General features: G+C 45.6%; 1 protein-coding gene and 2 long non-coding RNA genes across 5 annotated transcripts in view; 1 reads left to right on the forward strand and 2 right to left on the reverse strand.

Moving 5' to 3' along the window:
• Window positions 1–792: 792 nt before the first annotated feature.
• UPK3A (uroplakin 3A) lies at window positions 793–8,974 on the reverse strand. The gene is made up of 6 exons (XM_072596621.1): window positions 8,767–8,974; window positions 8,182–8,337; window positions 6,107–6,386; window positions 5,284–5,366; window positions 3,529–3,661; window positions 793–2,309 (listed from the first exon to the last, which is right to left on the reverse strand). Exons 1-6 carry the CDS (start codon window positions 8,816–8,818, stop codon window positions 2,150–2,152), a joined length of 864 nt encoding a protein of 287 aa, XP_072452722.1. The 5' UTR covers window positions 8,819–8,974; the 3' UTR covers window positions 793–2,149.
• Window positions 4,698–27,217, forward strand: part of LOC140496619 (uncharacterized) — a 30,161-nt gene continuing 7,641 nt past the window's right edge. Inside the window, exons 1-4 of one of the 3 annotated variants that reach the window (XR_011964349.1) lie at window positions 4,698–5,863; window positions 8,204–8,345; window positions 12,156–12,252; window positions 22,598–22,684. This is a non-coding gene — a long non-coding RNA (uncharacterized lncRNA). Of the gene's footprint in view, window positions 5,864–8,203; window positions 8,346–12,155; window positions 12,253–21,152; window positions 21,325–22,597; window positions 22,685–27,217 lie in introns of those variants that run through there. The other 2 variants (XR_011964347.1, XR_011964348.1) reach the window with 2 other exon arrangements.
• On the reverse strand, window positions 13,533–26,238 carry LOC140496621 (uncharacterized). The gene is made up of 3 exons (XR_011964350.1): window positions 26,098–26,238; window positions 21,073–21,161; window positions 13,533–16,516 (listed from the first exon to the last, which is right to left on the reverse strand). It is a non-coding gene; the product is annotated as an uncharacterized lncRNA (long non-coding RNA).

Below are 27,217 nucleotides of genomic sequence, written 5' to 3' on the forward strand. Positions count from 1 at the left end.
GAGAAGGAGAAGAAAGAAGGAGGAAGAGAAGGACAAAGGAGGAGGAGGAGAAGAAGAAAGAGGAGGAGGAGAAAGAAGAAAGAGAAGGAGGAAGAGGAGAAAGAGGAGGAGAAGAGTGTGAGAAAGAGAAAGAGGAGGAGAAGTAGAAGGAGGAGGAGGAGGAGGAGAAGGGGGAGGAGAAGGAGGAGGAGGAGAAGAAGGGGCAGGAGGAGAAGGAGAAAGAGGGGAAGGAGAAGGAGGAGGAGAAGAAAAGGGGTGGGGTGGGAAGCATGTCAACAAAATGAAGGAACACATTATCCAGCTCAACCAGTATGTGCAGTGGTCCACACCCATAGACCCCCACCTCTGCAAAGAAGGAAAGTGAATTTTTTCACCTCTTCTCCAGGCAGGGACTATTTTGTCAACTCTGTCTTTACCCAGAGTGGGGAAGGAACTTGTCCAAGATCAGTAGGCAGAGTCAGGATTCAAACCCAGGCCCTTTGACTTTTTATCTGACACTTTGCTTTCCCTACAGTTTCGGTCTGGCCTGTAGGAGACTTGGGCTCATCTTGAGTCTAGGCTCTTGCACCAGCCCTCAGGGTGAGCATGAGGTTGGGGAAGTTTTTCTCAAAACATTTTACCTTTGAAAAAACAGACAGTGTTCAGAGAGCCCAGGTCTCCAACTGGACACCTGAATCCAGTGTTAGAGGGACCAGATGGTGCCCAGGAAGCAGCAGGCACCAGTAAAAGGCTCTGTGTGAATACCGCAAGTGATGGGGAGCTCCTTAGCTCACACATTTGTCTTGGTCAGTGAAGCCTTAATTAATTGTACATCCCTAATGGGTCAATCAACAGGCATTTATTAAGAAGCGACTGTTCTCCAAGACCCAGGGCGCAGCAGGCAAGAACAGAATATTTCAACAGATCAAGTCAGGGTGTCAGCATTTATTGATTGATTTCACACTCCGCCCCAAGGCCTGAAGGAAATTGAGAGAGAAGATCCAAGCAGACTTCCCTCAGAACACACACACTTGTATTTACATGCACACATGCCCACACTCATACAGTCACACATACGTTCACTCCCTCACATATACTCCCATATATATACATTCTCACACATATTCACATTAGACCCACTCACAAACGTTCACACTATCACACATGTACCCACTGTATGTAAGCTGAATTTTAGGGTAAGGTGAATTTTAGTGTGTGTAAAGTGAATTTTTGTTATTTTTTCTCAGAGTTCCGTTTCCCAGGATCCATAGCCATAGCAGTCTTCGGTTCCCAGGTACTAGGTACGAGTTCCCACAGTTAGGGTTCCAAACATCTCCACCACACTTGTGCATAGTTATATAATGATAAATAACGTGAACATCCACTGTGGCTGCGCAGTGAGATGCAGGTTTGGGGTGATGTAAGCTTGGGAGGCTGTTGCTGGCAACATGCCTTCTTTGTATGTTGGCCAATAAATGGGGAACCCTTAGAACTGAATGCACAAATGCTGTCTGGCCCCCTTTGAGGTTTGGAGGGAACCTTAGGGTTGAATGCACAAGCTGGAATGCTGTGCGTGCCTTGATTGGCCCCTATCAAGGCTTGGGGGGAATTTGTGTTTGCCTTAACTGGCCCCCACTGAGGCCTGGGGATTTAGGGGAAGCACAAGTTGTGCCTGTCTCGATTGACTCCTTTGAGACATAGGGGTAGTTGCCCCCCCTTTCTCACCAGCCCCTGTGAGAAGGGTGATTAGGGAATGCTGTAGGAGTTTGTGCTCTCACCATTAGCAACCTCTTCTGAGAGAACTAGACTAGAATAAAGAAAGATTATTAACCCCTTTTTAGTGTCTTTCCTATCTCACCAAATCAACAGTGAACCTGTGCTAGCAGCCCTCAAGTGTGCTGTGTTTTATCTGTCTTACACCAACTCACTCACATATGCTCACACACACCCCCATACTCTTACACACATCCACATCCACACACACACATACACATCCACACACATACTCTTACACACATCCACAACCACACACACACACACATCCACACACATACTCTTACACACATATACATACACACACACACACACACACACACACACACACACACACACACACACACACACACACACACACACACACACTGTGCCCAGAGTTTGACTAGTTGATCTCTCAGTCCTGGAGCTTGCTTGTGTAGACCTCAGCTTGGTCCAAAGACTGCCTCCGGTTCACAGAGGAATAGGAAGGCTCCAGGGTTCCCTGGGCTTTCGGAACCACCTCCTGGCTGATTTGAGATTCATGTTGTGTCTCTAAGTCTGAGCTCCCCATACTCCTACGCAAAAGAGATGGGGGGGGGGGGGAGAGACAAATACCTAAGTAAATGATAGCCTTAACTAGGGTGGGGTAATGAGGGCTTTGTCCCAGGGTACCAAATTAAAAGAGGGCTTGTTGATCTTCACTGATGTGGAAGCAGCAGAATCCAACCCCTAGTTAGCAAGAAGAATTAATTAAAACAGAAAACTATCAGACTGCAGCACCCCCTCCCTATCCCCACCACTGCTTTGTGGCATTCACCCCTGGCCCAGCCCTGGGGGTCCTAGCTCATCTTCCTCTTCCCTCCCCTCTCCACCCTGCTCCACTGAGGGCCCATGTGGCTCCCCTCACTCCCCCAGCTGCTCTTTTCACACAGATGAGACATGTCTGCATTCATTAGCACATGTGAGTCCCATAATGACCCTATGAAGGGAAATTCCCATCTCCATTTTTTAACTAGTAAAACCAAGGCAAGTCAGGGGCAGAGCCAACTGGAGGTTGAGGGACGTGGCCACCCCCCAGTTGTATAATAGCTGGGTGACCGTAGACAAAGCCATGGAACACAAGGGGCCTAGATTATTGGTCCCTGACCTTTCCTAGATTGGATAGTCTCATTGCCTGAGATACTGGGGCAGAATGGGTCTCAGCAACCCTGTGAGGCTTCACTGCCTTGCACAGGACCAGCCCTGGGACCCAGCCTGTCCATAGAATTGTCCCAGGGAAGCCCTGGCCTTCAGCCTTCCAGTCTGTAATGGGAGTTAAAAATCTTCCCCACCCACTGATAGGCCTCAGGTGGAGATATTGAGGGAGGCTTGATTAAAGGAGGCTTGTTTCCTATGAAGGTCCACACCTTTTGCTGGTTGCTAATGAGGCTCTGGGTCAGAGGGGTTGTGCCCTCTGACTGAAAAGAGTATATATACCCTGAGGGGAGGTTTGACTTTGGGACTTAGTTTTGGAAGAAGATGAGACTTTGGGCAGCTGCTAAGCAGCAACCCCCCTCCCTCCTATGAAAATCCAGATGTTCGTGCTTCTCTCTCTGGTAACTATGTATGTAATGGTTGGAATGGAAGCCTGTCAGTCCCTGTATGTTGAATGTAATTAAAGTGATTGTTGGCCCCTCAAAAGTTGCCTTTCTTTTTATAAATGCAGATCTAAGGACCTGTGATAGGAGGCCCACCTGTGTATGTCAGGTGCTTACTGATCCACTATCTCGTCTCCCCAAAGCCATAGCTACTCACAGAAAACTCAAGATGACAGCTGCCGCAAAGCCCAGCAGCTGAAAGAACACCAGTGTGCTCAGGATGGAAGTGATGACAATCATGGCTCCGCTCCTCCTGCCGGGCCACGTATCGATCTCCGAGTACGGGGAAACTGAAGAGGGGATGTGAGGGATCCCGTCAAGGGGAGGGGGCAGTGACTAAGGACCTCTCTCAGAGCACCAGCTCAGGTGATTTGATGCTCCAAGGGCCCTATCCCAGCCACCCACTGCCGTTTTCTCCTGTACCTCAGCCAAAAGGGGGGCCTGGGTCACATCATCTCTAGGGGCCCTCTCAGCTCTGACAGGCTGTGGTTCTGGGAACACTGGCCCTCTGGGGCCACCATATTGGTGGACTGCTCCCCACCTCATCTCATCTATCTCATCCCTATTAGTACAGATGGAGAAACCAATGCACAGAGAGGCTGTCACCTATCTTCAGTCCAGAGTTCTTTCTACTGAACAAAAAGTAGGGAGAAATCTTTCATAAACTGTGGCTTGGGATCCCTCCCCCCAACTGTGGAAATTTAGTTTTATTTCAATTACAAGGAGGAGCAACCCAGCAGGATAGTTTCACACTGGCCTTCATGCTCCACTGGCTGCTTACTGGGGAGTTCTTGGATAGTCCCAGCCCCTTCAAGTCAGAGATTTGATTTTCCCAGTGGAAGAGCTAGAAGAGGCCTTAAGATCATCTCATCCAGCCTCGTTTTATGGGGGAGGGTGATCAAGGCAAATTTGCCCCATATCACTCAGCTTGTCACAAGCAGGACTCCTCCCTAGCCAGAGCAGAGGGAAGAAAGATGTTCTATCTTGGGGGTCTGCTCCCCACTTCCCACTCCCCACGGTTATGGTGCTTAATTGCAGCTTCCTGGCCTCATTCCTGAAGTCCTTGTCACTGGATCTCATGTCCTCTTCTGGGCAGTGGGCTCTGGGGTCTGAGCTGGGTCCCACAGGGACCTGAAAACTCCAAGTATTCATGATGTCACCCCCCTGGGAGCTTTCTTCACTCAGGAGACCCAATTCTTTCTGTCCTGCACTTAGTAGGAGGTTGTTGTGGGCTGTTGTAGCCATGGTTATTATCACTGATGACACCAGGGGGCGAGATGGAAGACGTGGAGTCAGCACGAACGTGAGAAAATCAGGGGACCCAGTTCCAATGCCTCCCCTGATGCTTACACTGGTGGGACCTTGAGCAAGGTCCTTCCATCCTCTGGGCTTCCATGTCCTCGCTCACTAAGCTGAGGAGGTTGGATTGGATGGCCTTGAGGTTTCTTTCAGCTCTAGACCTAGCATCCTACCTGTTCCCATGATCTTCTTGACCCTGAGAAGCCACATTTGAACCAATTCCCCAGGGGCCAGAGGGTAGGAAGGAAGCTTTTAGCCCAATGTGGATCACAAAGATGGCTTTTCCATATCATCCATCACGTGGGGCCAGTCTGAGCAGAAGCCCTCCTTCAGCTAACAAGCACCCAGGAGAGGAGGGGGCCCAGGAGAGTAGCCCAAGACCCCTGAGAAGCAAGCCTGGAATGGAAGGTCTGGAGACCAATCCAGGTTACTCTTTCCTTCTGGTGTCCTCCCAAACCCCTCTCTTCCATATTGCCTCAGGTTCCTCCTCACACTGCCTGATGCACAGGAAAGAAAGAGTTTGTCTAGACCTTGTAGAGCTAGAGGAGAGGGGATGTGCTCATCTTCACCCCATTACTTCAATTGACCCCATGAGAGGGCATTTGGTACTTACTCTGATTGGTCCTAATTGGCTGAGACCAGAGGGTTTGATCCTCCACCAAACCACTCAATGTATTTATCAAGACATATTTAAACCTGAAAGGAGAAAGAATAGGAGATGTCCTGAGAGAGAATTGTGGTGTTGACCGAAGATGTGGAAGGAAACTTAGAAGATCAGACACCATCTCAGAGCTGGAAGAGACCTTAGAATATAGAATGCAGAATGTTAGAGCATCAGAGCTGGGACGGGCCTTAGAACAGGGGATTGTCAGAGCTGGGAGGGAGCTTAGAACAGGGAACCTCAGAACTGAGAGGGACTTTAGCACAGAGAATATGGAATCTTAGAGGTAGAAGGGATGTCAGAGATCATCTAGTCTTCATTTTATACATGGGGAGAATGAGGCCCAGAGAGAATGGTCATAGGAATTAATGGTATGCTCCCGAAGAGATACTGGATGTGTAGAGGGCTCTCTCGAGGGCCCTTAAGAAATATGTGGTGAATAAGAATTCTTCTCATCCTTGTTTTGCTTGGTCTCAGAGGACCAAACCAAGAGAACTGGAGGAAGTTTCATGGAGACAGATTTGGGTTCAATGTAAGGAAAATAATTTTAATAAGCAGAGCGGTACTGGCATAGTTCACCTCAAGGGGCAGTGATTGACTCTTTAGTGGAGGTCTTCTGGCAGAGGCTGGAAGACTACTTGTCAAGGATGCTGTGGGGGGGGGGGGGGATTCTTGGTCAGGTATGGGCTGTCCCAGGTGACTTGAGAGGGCCTTGTAGCTCTAGTATCCCATGGTTCTCATTTAGGGGTTCCCTGAGGAAGGGAAACCCACCCACCTGTATTCTGTGGCCCTCGTGAGAGGGGGATTGCAGGTACCCCTAAAGTTGGGATCCAGTAAGCAGTAGTGATCATCTCCAACCCTGACCACGTAGGCACTCAGGATCTCAGCAGATTTGCTCACATCTCCAGCCTCATCCAGGCTGGGCAGGTCACCACACTGGGGCAGGATGAAGGAGGTGGCCTTGTATGGTGCTCTCTGGCCCCTGGCTGTCTCCTGGAATGTGCTATTCATTGGGAAGCTGCGGTTGTCCTTGATGGCGGCATGCCAAATGTTCCCTGAAAGGTAGCTCCCAGCGGGAGGTCCATTATTAGTGAAATCAGCACCTGCTATGTGGACAGCAGCCAACTCGGGGAGCATCACTTTGATCCTCCCTCAGTACCAGGGCAGAGAGAGCAAGACAGGCTGAGGTTAATCACAGCACTAGGAGGATGCTGATGGCGTTTTATAAAAGCACCATGTCTTTTACAATCTTCACACAGCCCTGCAGGGCAGGAATGACCCCAACCTCCCACAACCCCAGCAAAAAAACAGCACAGTCGAAAGAAAGCTGGCTGCCTCCAGCCTCTGGCACTTACTGGGCATGACCCTAGGCCAGTTACCAAATAGGTCTGGGCCTCAATTTCTTCCACAGTAAAATGAAGGTCTCCAAATTTAAGCCTGTCACCTATGATTCTATGAAATGGAAGCAGGCAGAGGTTATGGATGGCTGTAGAGAGAGCCCTGGGCCTGGGAAGGAAAGTATTTAAATAGTGCCAAGCACTGTGCACTCTGAGAAGCAGAGGACTGCCATCCTCTTTACAATTGAGGAAACTGAGGCAGCCAAAGTTGGGGAGCAACAAATAGAGCGTTGGCCTGGGAAGAGAGGGAAGGAAAGATTTATAGAGCACCTACTAAGTGCCAAGCACTGTGCTAGATGCTTTTTACAAATATGTTCTCCTTGGTCTTTAAAACAACCCTGAGGGCTAAGGTTATTCCCATTTTACAGTTAAAGAAGCAGAAATGAATAGAGGTGAAGTGACTTGCCCAGGGACACATAGCTAGTAAGTATCTGAGGCAAGATCCAAACTCAGGTCTTCCTAACTCTAGGCCCCCAGCTGCTTAGGGCCAGTGAGACTCAACATCAAATCTTGCCTCAAACCTTATTAGTTATGTGACCCACATCACTTTAACTCTGAACCTCTGTTCCTCATCTGTCAAATGGGGTTGGATTCGAAAGGCTCTGAGGTCCTTCCCAGCTCTAAATCTGTGACACTGGTCCTCAATGACCTACCTGGGGTAGTGATACTCACAGCTAGTGAGTATCTAGACCCTGGTCTATGCTTAAATATTTCTAGGGATGAAGAACTCACTACCTCCCAAGGTCACTCAGGCTATGTTCACACAGCTCTGATGGTTAGGAAGGATTCCTGCTCCCCAGATCTTTCCTCACTGCTCCCCATTCTACCAAATGGGGTTAACAGAACAAGACTAATCCTTCTTGACCTTGACAGCCCCTAAAACACTTGAAGGCACCTAATCCCACCTTCACAATGGATAGACGTTGCAACAAGACCAATTTTTAAGTAAGGAATTCATAAAAGGACCTGAGCAGAAGTGGCATGGGATGCCTTGATAGAGTAGTGATCTCCCCACCTCTGGACTGCTTTTAGAGGAAGCTGAATAATGCTCTTTAGTAATTATGTAGCTAGAAGTGAATGCTAGCCCAGGGAGAGGCTCAGGGCTTCCTAAATTTTACCTCCTCTATACCTATACCTCCTCAGCCTAACTTCCTGGGGTCTTGGAGGTCCTAAACTTGGGCTATCCCATACTCCTTCCCTTTATTCTGGGAGGAGCCTGGGCTATCCCATTCTTTCTTTTGGGCAAATGCTAGACCAAGCTGGAAGTGAGTTAAGCAGAAAAGGCTAGACCTTGACTCAGGAGACTTGGCTTCAAGGTGTGACTTAGCCATCATCTTTTTCTGTGAACTTGTGCCCTGTTCTTCTGGTCAATGGAGAGTGGGTAGAGTGGGTGATCTCCAAGAGCCCTGCTAGCCCTGGCATCCTGGGAACTGAGCACAGGAACCATACTCACCCGAGTTCACCATCACGTACAGGTTGACCTCATAGGAGACATTCTGTGGGATGGAGGCATTGAACATACAGAAAGGTTTCTCCAGGGTGATGGTGGTCAAGGTGGGGTTGTTTGTGGCAAACGTGATGCTGGCCAGCTGAGGCTCCAGATCCACTGCTGGAAAGGTAAATGGGACAGGGGGTGGATTAGGGGAGCTGACAGGGAGCCCATTTTACAGCTGGAGAGACTAAGGCTCAAGAGTGTTGAAAAGATCAGAGGCATCATCTGACCTCAAGTCTTCTCTAATCCCCAAGCCTGACCCTCTCCGACTGTAAGGCACATGTTCTCAGTTCAAGGTCCGCATTCCATGTTCTCTGTTCTACGCACCCTTTCCCACTCCCCATCCCTCACACCGACATTCTAGAGGACAGTGGGTAGGAAGGTTAGACTGGAAGTCAAAGCACTGGGCTGTCAGGAGCAGACCTTGGACAGCTCACTTGCCCTCGGACCCACTGGGTGTTCCTTCCCCACTCACTTAGGGCCCTTGCCCTGAAGCTTCCTAGCCTGGCACCCCAGTTTTGGGGTGGCGAGGGGGCGCTCACTTACCCAGGCTCAGGGGCAGCCAGCCCAGAGTCAGCGCAGCCCACAGAAGACACATGGCTGGGTGCCGGGGAGCTTAGGCAGACAGAGTAACGGGCTTGACTCGGCTTTCCTCCCCGAGGTTCCGAGGACCTAGGGGTCGCCCCGCCCCCGTCTCAGCCCCCGAGCCAATCGGTGCCCTCATCCCCAAGCTGGTTTGCATACTGTGCCAGCCCTTCTGCTCACCTGGTGACTGAGGAGAGAAGGGACCAGAGGAAAGGTGACTGGGAACCGACATTTCTCGTCTACCCCCGCCCCCCATGTTTGCCTATGTCTGCTTATCAGGGCAACGTCTATGTTGATCTCGGAAGGTCAGTGCTCAGGCATTCCTAGGGTTGGAGGTCAGACCAACGCCCTTCTCTAAGAGCCTGGATTTCTGAGCAGGATCAGTTTCCCCATTTCCATTCTGCCTCTGCTTCTCCCACTCACACAGGCACACCAGACCCACATCAATCCTCACCTGGACAGTGGCAACAACCTCATCACTGACCTCCCTCCCTCAAGGGCCTCCCCTCCCTGATCCATCCTTCATACAGTTGCCAAAGGGATGCAGGCATCTCCGACCAAGTGAACTCCCTGAATGATGTGATGTTTGTCTTGGCACCATTCCCAGAAGTAGACACACTCGGTTAACGTCCCTGTCCTGCTCAAGGACCTGCAAAAACTCCCTAGTGCCCCTGGGATAAAATAAAAACTCCAGAGCTTGGCGTTCAAGGCCTTCACAAGCTGGACTCTAGCTGCCATTCTAGGGTTATTGCACCACTCCCCACCATGCATTCTGCATCCAGTCAGTGGCCTTCTCCTCCTGCCTCCATGCTCAGGCATATGCCGGGAATTCCAGTCCTCCTGCCTCCCTCAAGGCTCTACTCATGTTCTTCCCCCTAGAGGAAACTTCCCCCTGCTGCCCCAGTTAGGTGTCCAGGCTCCTTCTCTCCTCAAATGGCCACATCGAGGCTTCTCTGCCTCTAACAGCTGATCAGCTCCTGAGGGCACGGGTTGATGTTTGACTGTCCCCTAGCTAGCACTGGGTCTACTGGGGACTTAATGCTTATTGGATGAGATTGAATGTTCTGAGGCCCCTCTGCCAGCCCCTATTCTCAGGCCTCTCTCAGCTCTGAGTTCCTTCTAGCTCTTTACATTCTGCTTCCCAAATATGGACAGAATTTTTTTAAAATTCAAAATAATAACCAATAGCTTTCTGGAAATTGTTCTCATCCCAGACCCAATTACCTTTTGCCTGCAAGGTTCTAGCACATCTCTGGTGATTGCTTTGGGGTCTGAGTCCAGGCAAGCCTTGAGGCTGGTGATGAATTGACTTCTTTTCGTTCTGGTAAAAATAGGGCCACAGTGGAAGGTTTAAGGTTTGTCCCTCTTTCTGGGGAGGTGTGAACCCAAACACTCATTCAACAATTAGTCAGCACTAAGAACATCTCCCATGGAAGGGCCCTCTGAGGTGCTCCAGTCCAGGCCCCGGTTTTACAGAGAAAGAAACTGAGACTGAGAGAGGGTATATTAAGGAGGATTTGAACCTAGGACCGCCACCTCTTTTCCTCCATAGTCTCTAGTCTTAGTGTAGTTATTGTTACTAATACACACATAGTGCGTTCAGGACCTGAGGCTCTGGGGATGCAAAGGCTGCCTTCTCTTTCCTCTTTTCTACAGCTATCCTGGGTCCTCCAGTCACCTCTGGGGCTTCCAGACAGTCTCAGCTCATTGAAACCCTCTTGGAAACCAGTCAGGAGCCTGGGTCACTTCTTTTGGTCCAAGGGATCTTTGTGTCCCTGAAAAAATGAAGTTGTCCCTTGTTGGAGGCTGAGGGAAAACTGAGCAAGGGAAAACTGAGTGGGAGAAAACTGACCAGAAACACAGGCCTCTCCTGGATCAGATTCCTGCCTTCTTTTCCTTGGGTGTCACTGGAGTTCCTGGAGACCTTCCTGAATAAAGCAGATGGTCCCCTGGCCGGGGGTTCCCTGGCCTCACTTCTCTTTCTTCCTGTCCCCAGGACAGTACAGGTTCCAGAAACCCCTTGGAAGGGGTCCTGAATGTGCCATCTTAGCCTTTCCCTTGGCAGCAAGCCTCCTCTCAGGACCTTCACTTTCAGGCCGAGCACCCCCTGCCTGGATCCTTCAGTCCCCAGACCACCCTCTCTCCTGACTCAGCCTCCTTTTATGTGTCCCATGTCAGCTCCTGGAGGGCAGGGACTGTGTCTGTCTGCCCAGCATGCAGTACGTGCTTAATAAAGGCTCATTGACTTGACTTCTAGAAAGCTTCCCTGGCCTTTGAGGCCCACACACCACTGAAAGAAGGTCACCTCCTGGAGAAGCCAAGTCAGTCAGTTAACAAATGTTTCTTAAGCACTTAAACTAGGCCAGGCCCTACTCCAAATGCCCTGCCCTCTGGAGCTGGCAGTGTAGTGAGGGAGAGAGCAGGTAGGCATCTGGGCTCATCCAAAGGCTAGTAGTATCAATGGCAAGGGATTGACTAGTAAGTTGTGGGCAGAGAGGAGAGGAGTTGAGAGGACGCCCTCAGACCCCCGGGGCAGTACCATCCTGTATCCACACACAATTTGTTGTGTGGATCATCTTGATTATCTTTAAAAACATGCTCTAGTATTTAAGGCCACCTGCTGCAGGGGTGCCCCTGAAGGGAATGACAAGAGTGGGGATAGACCATCATCCATCCTCTGATGCTTTCCCACTATAGGGTTGTCTACAATTCCATGGTAGAATCCAGACTGTTGGGTCTGGCAGAGACCTTAGAACAGAGAATGTCAGAACTCGAAGTGACCTTGGACATCAGCCCTTCATTTCAGAGGAGACACTGTGGCTTGGCACTTGCCCAAGGGAGCCCTACTCTGGGGAGCAGCGACCTAGCTCTCTGACATCCTCTCACCTCTTCAGAGCAGCTTTTGCCAAATGCAGGTGGTCAGAAAACCTGGCCTCAGACATTGCAGTGACATTTACATTTACAGGCTCAGGCTGTTGGGCAACACTAGCTGTCTCTGGAATGAGGACCCGAGTTATTAGAAATGAATTCCTTCTTATTGACTGAGTCTGTTGGTTCAGATGACCCAGGCCACGTAGCCACAAATCACAGCAGCTGTAGACCTCCTAGCCTGTCTTGGTCTACATAAGGTCCTATGCATGAGGTCAAAAAATCAGTCACATGGACAAGGTGGGGGAGATGAAGCAGGAGAACCAGTCTTGTGAAAAAGATCTAGGGTGATAATGGACCACAAGCTCAACGTGAGTCAGAAGTGTACCATGGTAGGTGTCCCTTCCCTCATATGATTTTATATGGAAGGTCCTGGCATTAATATGAGCAGATCTCACACACCTCTCACCATGTGATTTTAGATGGGAGATCCTGGTCCTGGTACCATCTGAGAAGCTCAGTCCTGTCAGAAGGGCAAACCACAGTGTTTCCAGAGAAGGATGACCAAGATAAGCACAGGTAAGGAGCCAGAAACTGGGAACATGGAGTCTGGAGGAGAGAGGGCTCAGAGAGAACCATGAGACCTTTGTTTAGGGCTCTGATGGGCTGCCGAGATGAGCCAAGTTTGGCTTGGCCCCAAGGGAAGATCAAGAGACACATGGTGGGAGAGGCAGAGGTGGGGATAAGAGACACAAAAACTTCCCCAAGTGGAACATGGGCTTCGGGAGATAATGAGCTCCCTGTCACCAAGACTGAGTGACCACTTGGCCCAGGTCTTCGAGGCTTGGAAACGGAGGGGTGAGGTTCCCTCTAAGGCCCTTCCCAACTCTGAGACTGTGGGGGATGGGGTGGGTTTTTCTCCTTTGTTTTAACCACAGGCATTTCTGGAAAGACCAACCTACCCTCCTCCTGAATGAGTCTTCCTTTGTAACACAGAAAAACAACTAAGCAAAAACACCCTCCATCTCCCCAACACAAGGTTTTCTTTTTCCATGTGAATGCTCTGATGTTTTCTTCCTTCCTTAAACCAACTGCAGCCTTACCACTCAGAGGTAGGAAGGGAGGAGGTCTACCCTGGCACCAGAGGAGGGAGCCTCCAATGCTCCCAGGCAGGTGGTCCCAGAACTCTGAAGCAGCTACTCCCTCATCACCCACACCTACCCTGGAGTGGAGTCTTAATTCCAAATTTATACCCTCCCTCAATTCACCACATCCTGTGTATACCCTTGCCCATTCCACTAATTAATATCTTCCCCAGAGTTGTTGTTTGTTGGTTCTCAAAGAGGACCAGTATTATCAGGGATAATGTCCTGACTTGCTTATGAATTGAAGTTAAGTGAGGTGGAGTTGTGCAAAATCATCAGAATCCAATGGCAAGACAAATGGCACAGGTTGAAAGCACAGACTGAAGTGGGAGACCTGGGCCTTTCAGAGTTAAGGTTTTCCCAGGTCTCAGTTTGTCTGAGGCAACACCCATTCAATGACTAAGGGCTAGGTAAGAACTGAGACAAAAGAAGTCTAAGTTTACCATCACAAAATCAGAATTCTGTCCAGAACAGAAAAAAAAATTGTTATTTACACTCACTCTAACTCATCAAATCTAAACAATGAGCCACCCAGGTTGGGGATGGGAGTTATTATCAGCCATTCAATGAGAGCCAGAGTAATTTGGGTTTAAGGTTTAGTCTAGTAACTCCACTTGAAACACAAAAGGCTTTTTTAAGACTGCTTTTTTCAGAGCTGTATTTTAAAAAATCATAAATGAAACCCGCACAGGGCTGTTAGATACACACTTGACATACAAAAAGGTATCAAGGAAAATTTATTAAAATGGAGTTTTAGCCAACTGTCATGTTTAAGAAATTCACATTAGAACCCAGTTTTTACATTTTACATTAATTCACTATTCCTTTCCCCCATGAGGATGATAAGATTTCACGAAGGAATTAATAACAGGCTCCAGTACATACACAAATACAATAAGTAATCATTTTTAATACAGTACATGTCACATCATAAAACAATTCCAACTTCTGGTCATGTGATGCTTCTTTTAAAACCTTTACAATACAGACTGACTAATCTTTTAACATTAACCAAATGAGACAAAAATAATAATGACTATGTATGCTAACCTTATAAGCCTTTGACGTGATTATCTCCAAACTACTACTAAGAATTAAAGGACCCTAATATTGTTGTTAGTCTAAAATCCTAAGCATAATAGCTTAATTTTTGGACTTAACCTCTGATGTTCCCCTATCTATTATTTAATAGATCTGATATTATGCTTACAAAATTTTTGATTATCGGAAATTGCCACTAAGAGTAGGGACATTTCAGGGAAACAACATCTCTCTAACTTCATGTCAGTTCCATGCAGGAGTAGATTGTCAACTGGCATTTGGCCAGACTTAAAGTCTGCCAGGTGTCAGTGGGGAAATTGAATCAGGAGAATCCTACCTCAGCTCAGGGTGAACAGTCATTTTCACAACCTTCCCATGAGATCACCCCTGTTTGTGGTTCATACCAGCATCTCATAGGCTCACCAGCATAATGGATCAGTGACTCAGATGTCCTTTCTTATTATTCACACCTGGAGTTAGACTCAGAAGAATAGTCAGTTAATAGTCCCATAAAATCTTAAAATAGCAGGCTTCAATAATCAGTTTCAGATATGACTATAATTTCCCATTGACTGAGGAACATCTTTATTTTTTTTTATTTTAAATTTTCAACATTTACTTCCACAAAATTTTGAGTTCTAAATTTTCTCCCCATATCTCCCCTCCCCCACCCCAAAACGCCTTGGATTCTGATCGCCTCTTCCACCAATGTGCCCTCCCTAACACTCCTCCTTTCCCTTATCCCCATCTTCTCTCTTGTCCTGTAGGGCAAGATAAATTTCTATACCCCATTACCTGTATTTCTTATTTCCCAGTTGTATGCAAAAACAATTCTCAATCTTCATTCCTAAAACTTTGAGTTCCAACTTCCCTTCCTTCCTCCCTCCCCACCCATCCCCACTGAGAAGGCAAATAATTCAGTATAGGCTGTATATGTGTAATTTTGCAAATGACTTCCATAATAGTCATGTTGTGTAAGACTAACTATATTTTCCTCCATCCTATCCTGCCCCCCATTTCTTCTATTCTCTCTTTTGACCTTGTCCCTCCCCAAGACTGTTAACTTCTAATTTCTCCCTCCTCCCATTTACTCTCCCTTCCATCATCAGCCCCACCCTGCTTATCCCCTTCTCCCCTACTTTCCTGTAGTGTAAGATAGATTTTCATACCAAATTGAGTGTGCATGTTATTCCCTCCTTGAACCAAATGTGATGAGAGTAAGCTTCACTTTTTCCCTCTCTCCTCCCCCCTTTTCTCCTCCATTGGAAAAGCTTTTTCTTGCCTCTTTTATGAGAGATAATTTGCCCCATTCCATTTCTCCCTTTCTCCTCCCAATATATTCCTCTCTCACCCCTTAATTTTATTCTTTTTAGATATGATCCCTTCCTATTCAACTTGCCCTGTGCTCTCTGTCTCTTTGTCTCTGTTTCTCTTTCTCTGTGTGTATATGTTTGTGCGTGTGTGTGCGTGTGTGTGTGTGTGTGTGTGTGTGTGTGTGTATAATCCCTCCAACTACCCAGATACTGAGAAAAGTTTCAAGAGTTACAAATATTATCTTTCCATGTAGGAATGTAAATAGTTCAGCTTTAGTAAGTCCCTTATGATTTCTCTTTCTTGTTTATCTTTTCATGTTTCTCTTGATTCTTGTGTTTGAAAGTCAAATTTTCTTTTCAGCTCTGATCTTTTCATCAAGAATGCTTGAAAGTCCTCTTTTTCATTGAATGAACTTTTTTCCCCTGAAGTATTATACTCAGTTTTGCTGGGTAGGTGATTCTTGGTTTTAATCCTAGTTCCTTTGACTTCTGGAGTATCATATTCCAAGCTCCTGGATCCCTTAATGTGGAAGCTGCTAGATCTTGTGTTATCCTGATTGTATTTCCACAATACTAGAATTGTTTCTTTCTAGCTGCTTGCAATATTTTCTCCTTGACCTGGGAACTCTGAAATTTGGCTATGATATTCCTAGGAGTTTCTCTTTTTGGATCTCTTTCAAGAGGTGATCAGTGGATTCTTTCAATATTTATTTTTCCCTCTGGTTCTAGAATATCAGGGCAGTTTTCCTTGATATTTCATGAAAGATGATGTCTAGGCTCTTCTTTTGATCATGGCTTTCAGGTAGTCCCACAATTTTTAAATTGTCTCTCCTGGATCTATTCTCCAGGTCAGTTGTTTTTCCAATGAGATATTTCACATTATCTTCCATTTTTTCCATTCTTTTCAATTTGTTTTGTGATTTCTTGGTTTCTCACAAAGTCATTAGCCTCCATCTGCTCCATTCTAATTTTGAAAGAACCATTTTGTTCAGTGAGCTTTTGGACCTCATTTTCCATTTGGCTAATTCTGCTTTTGAAAGCATTCTTCTCCTCATTTGCTTTTTGGACCTCTTTTGCCAGTTGAATTAGCCTATTTTTAAAGGTGTTATTTTCTTCAGCATTTTGGGGATCTCCTTAACAAGCTGTTGACTCACTTTTCATGCTTTTCTTGCCTCGCTCTCATTTCTCTTCCCAGTTTTTCCTCCATTTCTCTAACTTGATTTTCAGAATCCTTTTTGAGCTCTTCCATGGCCTGGGACGATTGCATATTTATTTTGGAAGTTTTGGATGCAGAAGCCTTGACTTTTATTTCTTCCCTTGACAGTAAACATTATTCTTCCTCATCTGAAAGGATGGGAGAGAACACCTGTTCGACAAGAAAGTAATGTTCTATAGTCTTATTTTTTTCCCCTTTTTTGGGCATTTTCCCAACCAGTTACTTATGTTTTGAGTCCCTTGACAAGAGTAGGGTATATTCTGGGGACCTGTAAGATCTCAATTCCTCCAAGGTGGCACACTCAAGGGAGAGGAGTTTACTCCTTGGCAGGGCTAGAGGTTGAGATTTAGTTCAGCTGCTCAATTCCCCCAGGGCTTTAAGCTGAGCACTTCAACAATGGAACAATGAACATTGGCTGCTGCCACCAGAACCCATGCCTGCCCACTTCTGCTGCTGCTTCTGCTGACACCTCAGGCAGGGGCTGGGGGAGGACCCTGTTCTCTTCTCGCTCTGGTTGAAAAAGCCCTCTCACTGACCTTTGGCGCCTGTGGGTTGAGGGATCTTCGAACTGCCACTGCAGCCAGGGATTTCATTCCTGAAGCCTATTCCAGTCCTGCTCCTCCCAGTGCCACATGGCCCAGGCTGGACTGGGCTGTGCTCTGAGTCTGGTGTGACAAACCTTTCCTGTTGGCCTTCCAGGTCACTCTGGGCTGGAAATCTCCTCCACTCTGTTGTTTTGTGGCTTCTGCTGTTCTAGAATTTGTTAAGATTCTTTCTTTATGGGTATTTTATGGGCTACAGCGGAAAAGCTAGAGTATCTATGTCTTTCTACTCCACCATCTTGACTCTACTCTCAGGAACATCTTTAAACAAAGCAAGTTTTAGGTAACTTGCATGCCTTTTTATACATGTTCTAGTTCCTGATTAAATAACAATCATAAAATCAAATTTACTGTTAAAACCATAAATTATTGCTCTAATAGATTTACACCTGCTTTTCAAGCTTCTCTATCCCTTTCTAACCATGCTCAGTCTAAAAGAATGAGTTATATATATAAGTTCAAACACTAACTTCACCTTACGTTCATGAAATGAATTCAAATCAAAACAGAAACATCGAACTTTCCCATCAGTACCATGTATCACTAGAGGTCACCAGCCTCCAAGACACTTAGGCTGAAATTCTTTTCCCCAGATTGAAGATGTCTCTGATTTAGTCTCAGTAATTAATTCAGTCAGTTGTATTTACCCAATTGGTCTTTGTAGCATGTGAAGACTTTATTCCAAGTCGGGACCTTTGTTGCTTACCCCAAAAGAGTTTTTAGTCCCATTTGTCTTAAAGGGCCCTGTAAAACATTACCTTGCAAGCTCCTTGGATTTCCCAATTTGAACTCACTCTCTTGAGGCCCATAAGTTCTTCCCTATTACTATTCCCAAATCTCTGTTCTATTTCCCCACCCTTGATCCTGTCAATCCAAATCTCCAGGATACTGGCCACTGTCATCAAGACCATCCCTGGAACCCCAGACCACCTAGGGTCACCCCTGAACTCCTTCCTCAGTTCTTCTGTAGATAAGATACATCTTGTTTTAGCATTACAAGTGCTCAGATTTCCTAAAAGTCCACCCAATATTGGGAAACTTCAACAAACTTTGACCTTCTTTAGCTGAAAGAAGGCTTGGGTTGAATTCATTTGAGCAGGACCCAGGTTGTCGCTATTTTGGGGTCCCAAGTACCCCAATCTCAACATTACAGTTAACTTTGAATCCCAGTCTTGTTCTATAGAACAATGATACAACATCACATTAATACTTTGATTTTCTTTCCTTTATTTAATCATTCCCACAGCATTCAGAAAGAATGTTCTATTTCAGGGATTTTATTTTTCACACTAGAGTACCCATTTACCCAATTAACTGAAAACAGTAAGATTCCACTACTTGCATTGTGGTTATATCTTAAACTATATGCTTTGATTATAGAAACATGCCATAAGGATGAAAAGCAATGACCTAATTAGATATCATCTCCACCTTATAACCAGACTCTGAAATAGTCAAGTGGGAAAACATTCCTTTTCAGAGAAACATAATGGAGAAACTGAGCCAGAAGGTCCCACCCCAGGGACCTTCCCAGGACACAAGTGTCCCTTGATGCAAACTTCTGCCTGTAACAGTCACATTCCTCTCTGAGTAAAACACAATTACTAGTAGTCCCAGAGGCCTTTGCATCAGATGGCAGGTTTTACTAATCAAAAATTTTACCAAGGCTTACATCTTAGATCTTAAATATGTCCTAAAAGCCAATCACTAGAGATCATTCCTATACATTTTCAAATTCTCACCAAAGCAAGTTCCTTTTATAGGAACTCCATGACTCAAACAAGCTCCTTAGAGCTGCTAGGGTTGTACTTTTTGATTAGCCTGAGGACTACTCCTTTCCACATATACACATACAGTGTACCTGCTTTAGATTTTAGCATTAAAACTATAAACAGCAAACTTACAATTTTCATAAGTGCTAAACAAATTGTTTTAACTGTAAACAAGAACAATTGCATTTCCATATCACATAAAAATTACATGAAGGATGGGCTGTCTTACCAAGTGCAGAAAATGACTGGCTGGCTTCTTTATCTTGACCCATCCCCCTTTCCCCTCTCCCTAGGGTTGTGGCTATGTGCTGAACCTGGATACTTTCAGACTGTAGTTACTACCCCTTCCCCCCTCCTTTCTTTTTCCTGTTGGGGGAAGGTCAATTTGCATGTAGTGGGGGGAAGGATGAAACTGTCTTTTCTTAATCTGCTGGGATGAGAGATTGAGATATCCTCTTGATGCAAGGGAAAGGAGTGACCGGGTTGTAAGGAGGTGTTTCAAAATTCCTTAACAATCAATGACAAAACCTCCAGAATCTTCCAAGATTCTAACTTTTCACTTTTATGTCCCCCCCTTAAATATTAGTGGGGCATTGAACCTTTCAGACCAACATTCACAAGAGTGCTCTTTTTTGAGACACTTGAAACACACAAAAAAGTGACTGTTTCTCTGAAAAAAACCTGTTTAAGACTGATTCAAGGACACAACAAACCTAGGAGAGAAACTTAGAAAATTCACAGTAGGTTTGGATATAATTGTTATCAGTATTGAGTTATCACAACAAATTAGCCTGCAAATGGAAATTTAGTAGACCTTTAGAATCACACAAAAATGATTTTGCAAAACATTTCTTTGTAAAAACTTTTTCCCTTTCCCCAAAAAAGCTCACAATTCATCCTTATGCTAAAAGGGATAATGACTAAACTTTCATAAAATAAATTAGCTGGAAACCTTAAAGATTAGAATTTATGGAAACCAAGTTGGTGCAAAATGTCTTTTAAATATAACCATACCACAGGCAAATATAAGGCCCAATGCTCTTAGCACTTTAAAACAAAAGACTATTACCCATAAATTTATGATTTTTTTTTTTGCTAACTTAATGGCAGCTCTTAGGGAAGTCCTGCTGAGTCCAGCTGCAAGAATCTGGTGACCAGCAGTCCAGGGGACAAGAGTGATCCTGCAGGCATGGGCGGAGACAGGGAGCATTGGGGTGCAGAGGGAAGGGAGCACCCACAGTTTTCTCAGTTCCCTAGTGGTGAGAGAATTGAGAGACTATGACTTACCCTTCCAGATAGGGCTTTGGAAGGTGTGCCCAGGTCCACGGCCTCCAGCTACTGGACCCAGGGCCTGGGAGTGTCAGGACAAGTGTAAGACAGCCTTGTAACTGTCTGCACTAATGGGACCTGAGAGATCAGGCCCAAAAGGCACCTCCAAGCCAAGTGCTTGGAGAATGATCCCAACTACAGCGAGCGAAAGGGTTATGGAGAGAGAGGAGGCTTATATCTAGACAGCTTTTCCAGGCTCAGAGGCCCAGGGTGGGGCTGGCACCCCTCCTTTCCTTCTACAATAGGAAAGAGGTATCATCTTTTCTCTGAGCAGCTCTGAGTTCAGATTAGATCTTGAGAAGTCCTTCTGTAATAATGACTGGACTTTGAAGGTCAATGAGGAGACCACCATGAGACTGCCTTAAATATACCACAGAGCTTCCTGGAGCCATAAAACTCCTGGTCTCCTTTATCTTGTCCCTTATTTTCCAACCCCCATATAACCTTTATATAGCAAATTAGCTTACAAAGATAAATTTTGGTAGACCTTCCAAAATTCATACAAAAGATTTTACAAAACATTTCTTTATACAACAAATATTTTTTTCTCTTAAAAACAGTTTACAATTTATCACAAAACCCTCTTGAACCTAATTGACAACAATTATGAACACTCTAAAACCAAGGTCTTTGCACATTTACCAAGCTTCCTTTCACAAACATGCTTTTGTAAATTCTTGATTTATAGCAAAAATAATTTTAGTTAAAACTTCTTTCTTGATAGCAGAAATAAACTTTTTAGCATACTTAATACATCCTTAGATGGGACAGGCTTGAAAATCACACCCATATATAAACATATGTAACCAATTCATCATTAATTTAGCAAGACAATTCCTAACATAACAACATTAAGATGGATTACTTAAACATCTAAACTATTTAAGTTTACTTAAAACTTAAAATGAGCCATTACCCATTGAGGTGAATGCATCTCCACATCACCTTGCACAGTAATTCATCTCCTTACCATCTCCTTACCATGTGGGCATGAAGAGGTTCAGGGCTGATTGGGGACCCCAAAATACCGACAGTCCAGGTCATGCTCGAATGAATTCGACTCAAGCCTTCTTAAAACCAAAGAAAACAAAGTTTATTAAAGATTCACCAAATTGGGTTGCCTCTTAAGGAACCTAAGCATTTGTAACGCTTGTATTAACAAGCAGGCCAGATAGAATCCCAGCTAGGCAGAGTCTGAGCTGGATTGCATCTGAGCGCCTTCATGGAGGCAAGGTAGGACTTAAATACAGAAAAGAGTATAGGAGGGATCTGGGGGGGCGGGGGTGGTCTGGTAGTCCAGGGTGATGGGAGGAGGGGTTTAGGAAGGGTCTTGAGGAGAAGTCCAAGGAGGGTCAAAGGCTGGAAACAGCTGGAGGCTATCAGGAGATATCAGACAATGGGGCGCCTAGGTGGGAAGCAGGTGGGGCAAGAGATCTTGATAGGGGCAGTATGGGAATGGATACAGATCTTGATGGGAGTGGTCGACAGCCTGGGGAATGGGGTGGGGGTTGCAACAGAAACCTGAGTAGAATGATAATGAAAAGCCCATGGGCTTCCAGAGACTGCCCAGATGGGAAGATTGGATTTGAGTAAGAAAGGCCAGATTAAGTGGGAAGATTCCAGGGGAGCTGAAGGAGGCTCCCAGAGTCTGAACCCCATCGGGCACACTATATCACCTGATAATCATTTAATATAACTATCTGATTATAGAGATTTTGCTATAAAAGAAGAAGAGGGACAATGTCATATATCTTAACAGAAGGAAAAACTTCCTTAGCTCTGCTTGATTCCAGGAATGAGTCAGTATCTGACGACCAGTCATGTGGTCACTAGGTGCTGAAACCAGGGCTTAAGAGTCTTCAGAACTCTCCTAAATATCTCAGCCTGCAGTCTGTGTCAATTGGCTTTGTGACAACCTAGACAACATATTCCTGTAATCAGAGCTTAAAGCACGGTAAATGGCAGTCCCGCAGTCTTAAAAGCAAATAAATATTGACTTGGCATCCTTTCAGACAGTCATCTCCAATTTGATTGAGCTATTAACTATTAAAACAAGTTAACCATAAAGCCAAGTAGTTCAGAAGTTATTACTTTTTAACTCTTGTACTGGAATCCCATTCCAGCTTAAACAAAGCAGAGAGGTTGATGGTTAACTTTATAGGCTGATGTTTCACAAGCTTCTTCATTCTGCCCTAAATATACTCACTCTGAAAGAATAAGATACTTCAGAAATTAAGTCTTTTATCCAAGAGTTCAGATGGAAAATTTACCATTATATAGCAAACACCCGCATTCTGTTTATTTGTAACTAAATATAAATGTCAAATTATCAGATTTCTATCACATCCTTTTAAAATCCCAATCTACATATAACAAAATCTGAATTTTAAAATTGTGATAGTTACATTAGATTATTGTTGTATTTCACATATACCTATCCTTGTGTCAAGCACTTTACAATTACAAATGCCAAATAACAATATCTTTTTCTGCTCAATCCTGATAGGAAGAGCACTCCAAGACTCTGCTACGTATTCCTTCAGGACAGATTTTAACTTGAATCATATCAAATATGGATTTATAATCACTAAAGGTAAACATTTTGCCTTTTTTTCTTAAGTCAAATACTCTTGGTACTTAAAAGAAAAGCTTCCCTTGAAGGAATATGTGGCTGGCCATTCTCAGCTCTGAATAGTCTTTCTCTTATTTTTTTACTCTATTTCCTTAAAGAGACTAAACATCTTCTGGCTCCCCTCCCCCCTCCAAGGCCCACCAGATAAAGTCTTCCTGTCTCATTCCAGCTTTTAAATCAGATGGGGGTGGAGGGAGGTAACCTCCCCCCTGTGCATATGGTCTGAGCACATGGATACTCTGCTATCCCATTCATATCCTGGCTATAAACCAGGAAAAGCAAATCAAGTTCTACAAATAATTTAAAATTACACCTGTTCTCCTCAGGTTAACTTAAAATGCCAATATTCTAAGACAAGGCTTTTGATCCAGGAGGAGACTTAAGGACACTGACAGGGCATTGCTAGGCTCCCCAGGCAGAAACCTTCATAGTTTCAAAAGATTAAGTAATTGACTGCCTGAATACTCACACTTCATCTTTCAGAAACTGGAGAGAGTCAATGTCTCCAAATAAATCTCTGAAATTCCAAAATGAACTTGCAGTTTTAAACACACTGTCCAATATCAGATACATTGACCCAATTCACACCTAAAGTACAGATTTTAGCTTTGAGATCTCATCAAGTGAAAATCCAGCCTTTCACTGCAGACTGCCTGAGACTCCTTCCTTCTTTTTTTCTTGCTAATACAAAAGAGCCTCTCCTAGGTGAGGTAGGGAATGACCTGCCTCACTCCTATCTGAGAGAAAAAGATTTTCAAGATTCAAAAACTTGGCCATAGTTTTTGAATGAAGAAATAAAGATTTTTTTCTCTTCTGTCTCTCTTTCCCACCCTACTCACTCCTCTGAAACTACTCCAGGTGGAGGTGGGAGAAGGGGAAGATAATGGGGAAGACTTGTTGCCTGTCTGCATTTACAATCTTACACCACAAGCATGAAATACTTCACAAACACAGACAAGACATTTAACAAAACACTGTGCACATCAATTTGAATTTGAATTCAGACCTGGTCCTAGCCAGTTCTAAGGATTAAATTCTTCTCTAATAAACTCACTCCAGCCTCAGGGACAAACAAGAACCTAGGGGTCATTTGTCTATCCAGACACCAGGTGGCTTAGGAAAATGCTAGTCAATGATGGGACTAGTGCCCCTGGGCCCCAGCAACCACCATAGTGCTTTTGACCTGGGAGTTCATCACATCCTCCCGAAATCCCCAGGGGCTCTCTTTCTCACCATGGCTCGAATTCTCTGGATCCTGTCCAAGTTCTCTCCTTAGCTTTAGGCCAATTAGGAGACTTCCAGAGAGGAATAATGACCAACAAAGAGTTTGCCACACTTAACTTTAATCCATCACTAAAAGCCTGACCCAGAGTAGAAGTTTCTGGGGTGCCCAGTATGCTAGCTCACCTAATCTGCCACCAAATGTTGCTCTCCAGTTCCTCTGAACTCCCTACCCATGGTCCAATGTCACATGCTTGAACTGGAGTAGATCTAACTTACAAGGATTGTAATTTTTTTTACAGGAGTGTTCATCCCATAAATTTTATCTCACTTCGTCTAAGCCAATGAGTGCAGGCTCCACATTGAGCACCAAATTGTTAGAGAATCACTTGACACACAAAAAGGTATCAAGGAAAATTTATTAAAATGGAGTTTAGAGGAGGGAAGGCTTTCTGCATTGCTTCTCTTGAAGGAGCAAGTAGTTGTTTCCAACATAGCCACTGGAAAGACTACATACAGTCAGGTTAAGACAAGCTTATTATAGTATTCTGAACTTTGAATCTCCCGAGTCATTGTCCCTTGGCCATGTGACTTCATGATCTCCCCTCTGATAGGCTTTCCCTTAAACAGCTCATCAGGCCTGGGTGCAAGTTTCTGACCTTTCATATGACTCTGTAAAAACAGATCTGCCTTGTTTCCCACAGGGCAAAAAGTAAATTGTCCCAGTTTTTTACAAATAAATAAAATATTAACTTCATATAAAAAAACTAACTCCCCAACCCAATATTTTGCAAAATATGTGACCAAAAATTACATTCATATGGACAGAGAACTCATATGTGAGGATATGTTGCCCTAAGTGAAGAAAGGGATTACATTAGGACTTGTGAGGTAAGGAAGAAGAGGAGGAGGAAGAGGAAGAGGAAGAAGGCAGGGGAAGGAGGAGGATGAGGGGGAAGGGGGAGGAGGGGAAGGAGGAGGAGAAATAGCAGCATTCCTGTTTCTGCTCAAATAGACAGGACAGCTACTCCCACTCTAGAGATACCTCTCAGAGACTGGGCTTCTCCTACTGTGGGTCCTGAGTGCCCAGTGTAGTCATTTTTACCAAAGGTGTTTGCTCAAACAACATGGGAAAGTCAGTTAATACAAAAATGTTATCCCAAGAACCTGGTTCACTCCTTCCCACAAATAGACCCAGCATCCATGGGAGGAGTGAGCTTATGCTTAGACCATGCCAGAAGGGAGGCTCAGGGGTTAGAAATGTGTGTGACAAGGTTTAACCGACATCACCTGCTCTCTGGGGATAGCCCTTTACTCTGGGTGTATGGTGTGTGGGTTCTCCCGTTAGAATAGAAACCCCTTATGGGCAGGGACATTTTTCTTTCTTTGTAGCCCCGTGGCTTGGCACTGTACCTGACATACAGTAAGCCGTAAATTATGCTTGCTGATTGGTTGATTGGTTGGTACCATCACTCATACACCTTGAGCTGGATTGATTGATGGACTAAAGCATAAGCAGAAACAGTCAGAGGCTGCCCTCCTCACAAGGAACCTCTCTTCCCCTCGCTGGGTAGGTGTTGCTATGGCCCAGGTTCCAGGGGTGGAAGACAAAAGGAAGCAGCCCCTGCCTTCCAAGAGCTCACAGTCTGCATGGAGACAACAGGCACATGTTCCTCTGAGGCAGACAGCATGAGCCATGGTGAAAAGTCAGGGCCTGTCTTTCCTTCCTCCCTAAGCCTCAGTTTGCTCTATAAAATGAAGAAAATCAGAGCTTACTGCTGCAGCAGATTGTAAACTCAGAGGGCAAGAGCTATGGAAGTGCAGATAGAGGATGGGAGAGAAGAAGGGTGTCTTCTTCCATCTTCCTTCCTCCCTCCCATCTTCCTTCCTCCCTCCTTCCCTTCCTTCCTCTGTCAAGGGAGGGGCTTTGTCCTTCTGCCTCTCATCAATGGTCCTGAAGGTCTGGTTGGGACCTCCTTGAAATATCAGCTCAAAAGCTTGTTTCTAGACAACTTCGTTTTTTTAGCCAAATGCGCTATCCATCCAAACAAGATGCTAGATGGTCAGGAAGAGGGAAATTAAAACTTGTAACCCACCAGCAGGCTGAGATCTACTCCCATTAGGTCAAGTGTCCCAGGAACTGAAAAACCTACCAAAAAGCTCTTCCTGGCAAAAAGTCACCTGCTGTCCCAGAGACTGCTCATCTATTCTCCAGTTCAATCTGGGTAATGTGGTGGTGGCATGATTCTGTGTCCAGGGAGGCCCAGACAGGTTGGACTAGATGCCTCAGAGGACCCTCCCTGCTCGTAGAGTCAAGTTAATGATTCAGGGCCCCTGTTCTGCCTTCCCCCCTGCCCACTGTTCTGCCCTTTAGCATGATGACTTTACCTCATCTACCCTCTTGACCTTACATGCCAGGAGTGTTTCTTGGTTACTTTTTAACAACCCTAGGAGTCTCTGGCCTAGGCTAGATGAGGAGGCAGCCATGTCCATAGAAAAACCTGAGGGACAGAAAGCAGCAGGGCCTCTGGATACTCAGGATCTTACTGTTACAGAGAAGTTCTTTTGGGTCATTGTCAGAAACTCTGTACTGAATGGGGCATTTGAAATTCTTCCCCTAAGCAGCTTGTACCTTGCTCCAAAGTAGGACCAGCCCTGACTTCTTATCTGTGCAATATCCATCCCCCAGACTCCCTGGGCCAACACTGATGGCTTATAGAGCTCCTAAAATATTCTGTGGCCAAATTTGTTTTGGAAACTCTGGCTTCCATCCCTGGTCTCGAATTCTCTGGCACAGACCCTGACGTAGGAATAGCCTCCTCCACAGCCCCTTCTGAGCTGTGTCTTTCAGGTGAGCCCAGACTCTGTGGGCCAAATCTCAGGAAGCTTCCAACCCAGCCCAGCACACAAGACCTCCCTGGATGACCACACAGGACAAACAGGGACCCAAGGTGCCTAGAGCTGCCCTGCTCTGCCATGAAGAAAGCCCCTTCTCTTGTTCTCCTCCTTCCTCGACACCTGAGCCCAGCTCCTTGGCCTGCCACCTCAGCAGGGATCTGTGGCCTTCAGGCAGCCTCAGGGTGGGCTAGGGGCTGGTGCCCTATTTGGGCCAATGACAGCAGCAGTGGTTGTCTCTCTACCCCTGCAACTCAGCTGCACTGACTCCTGACTCTGTCTCTCCCCCTCTGTCTCTGACTCTTCCCCTCTGTCTCTGTCTCTTCCCCTCTGTCTCTGTCTCTTCCCCTCTGTCTCTGTCTCTCCTCATTTGTCTGT

Source organism: Notamacropus eugenii, chromosome 3, assembly GCF_028372415.1.
Source record: "Notamacropus eugenii isolate mMacEug1 chromosome 3, mMacEug1.pri_v2, whole genome shotgun sequence".
NCBI classification, from domain to species: Eukaryota; Metazoa; Chordata; class Mammalia; order Diprotodontia; family Macropodidae; genus Notamacropus; species Notamacropus eugenii.

Excerpts from the sequence above, each read along its gene's own strand:
- UPK3A (XM_072596621.1), bottom strand. The coding sequence starts at position 8,818 with ATGTGTCTTCTGTGGGCTGCGCTGACTCTGGGCTGGCTGCCCCTGAGC. Across the intron at positions 8,338-8,766 it reads CTGGCTGCCCCTGAGCCTGG|CAGTGGATCTGGAGCCTCAG; the intron begins GTAAGTGAGCGC and ends TTACCTTTCCAG. Across the intron at positions 5,367-6,106 it reads ACGAGGGCCACAGAATACAG|GTTTAAATATGTCTTGATAA; the intron begins GTGGGTGGGTTT and ends TTCTCCTTTCAG.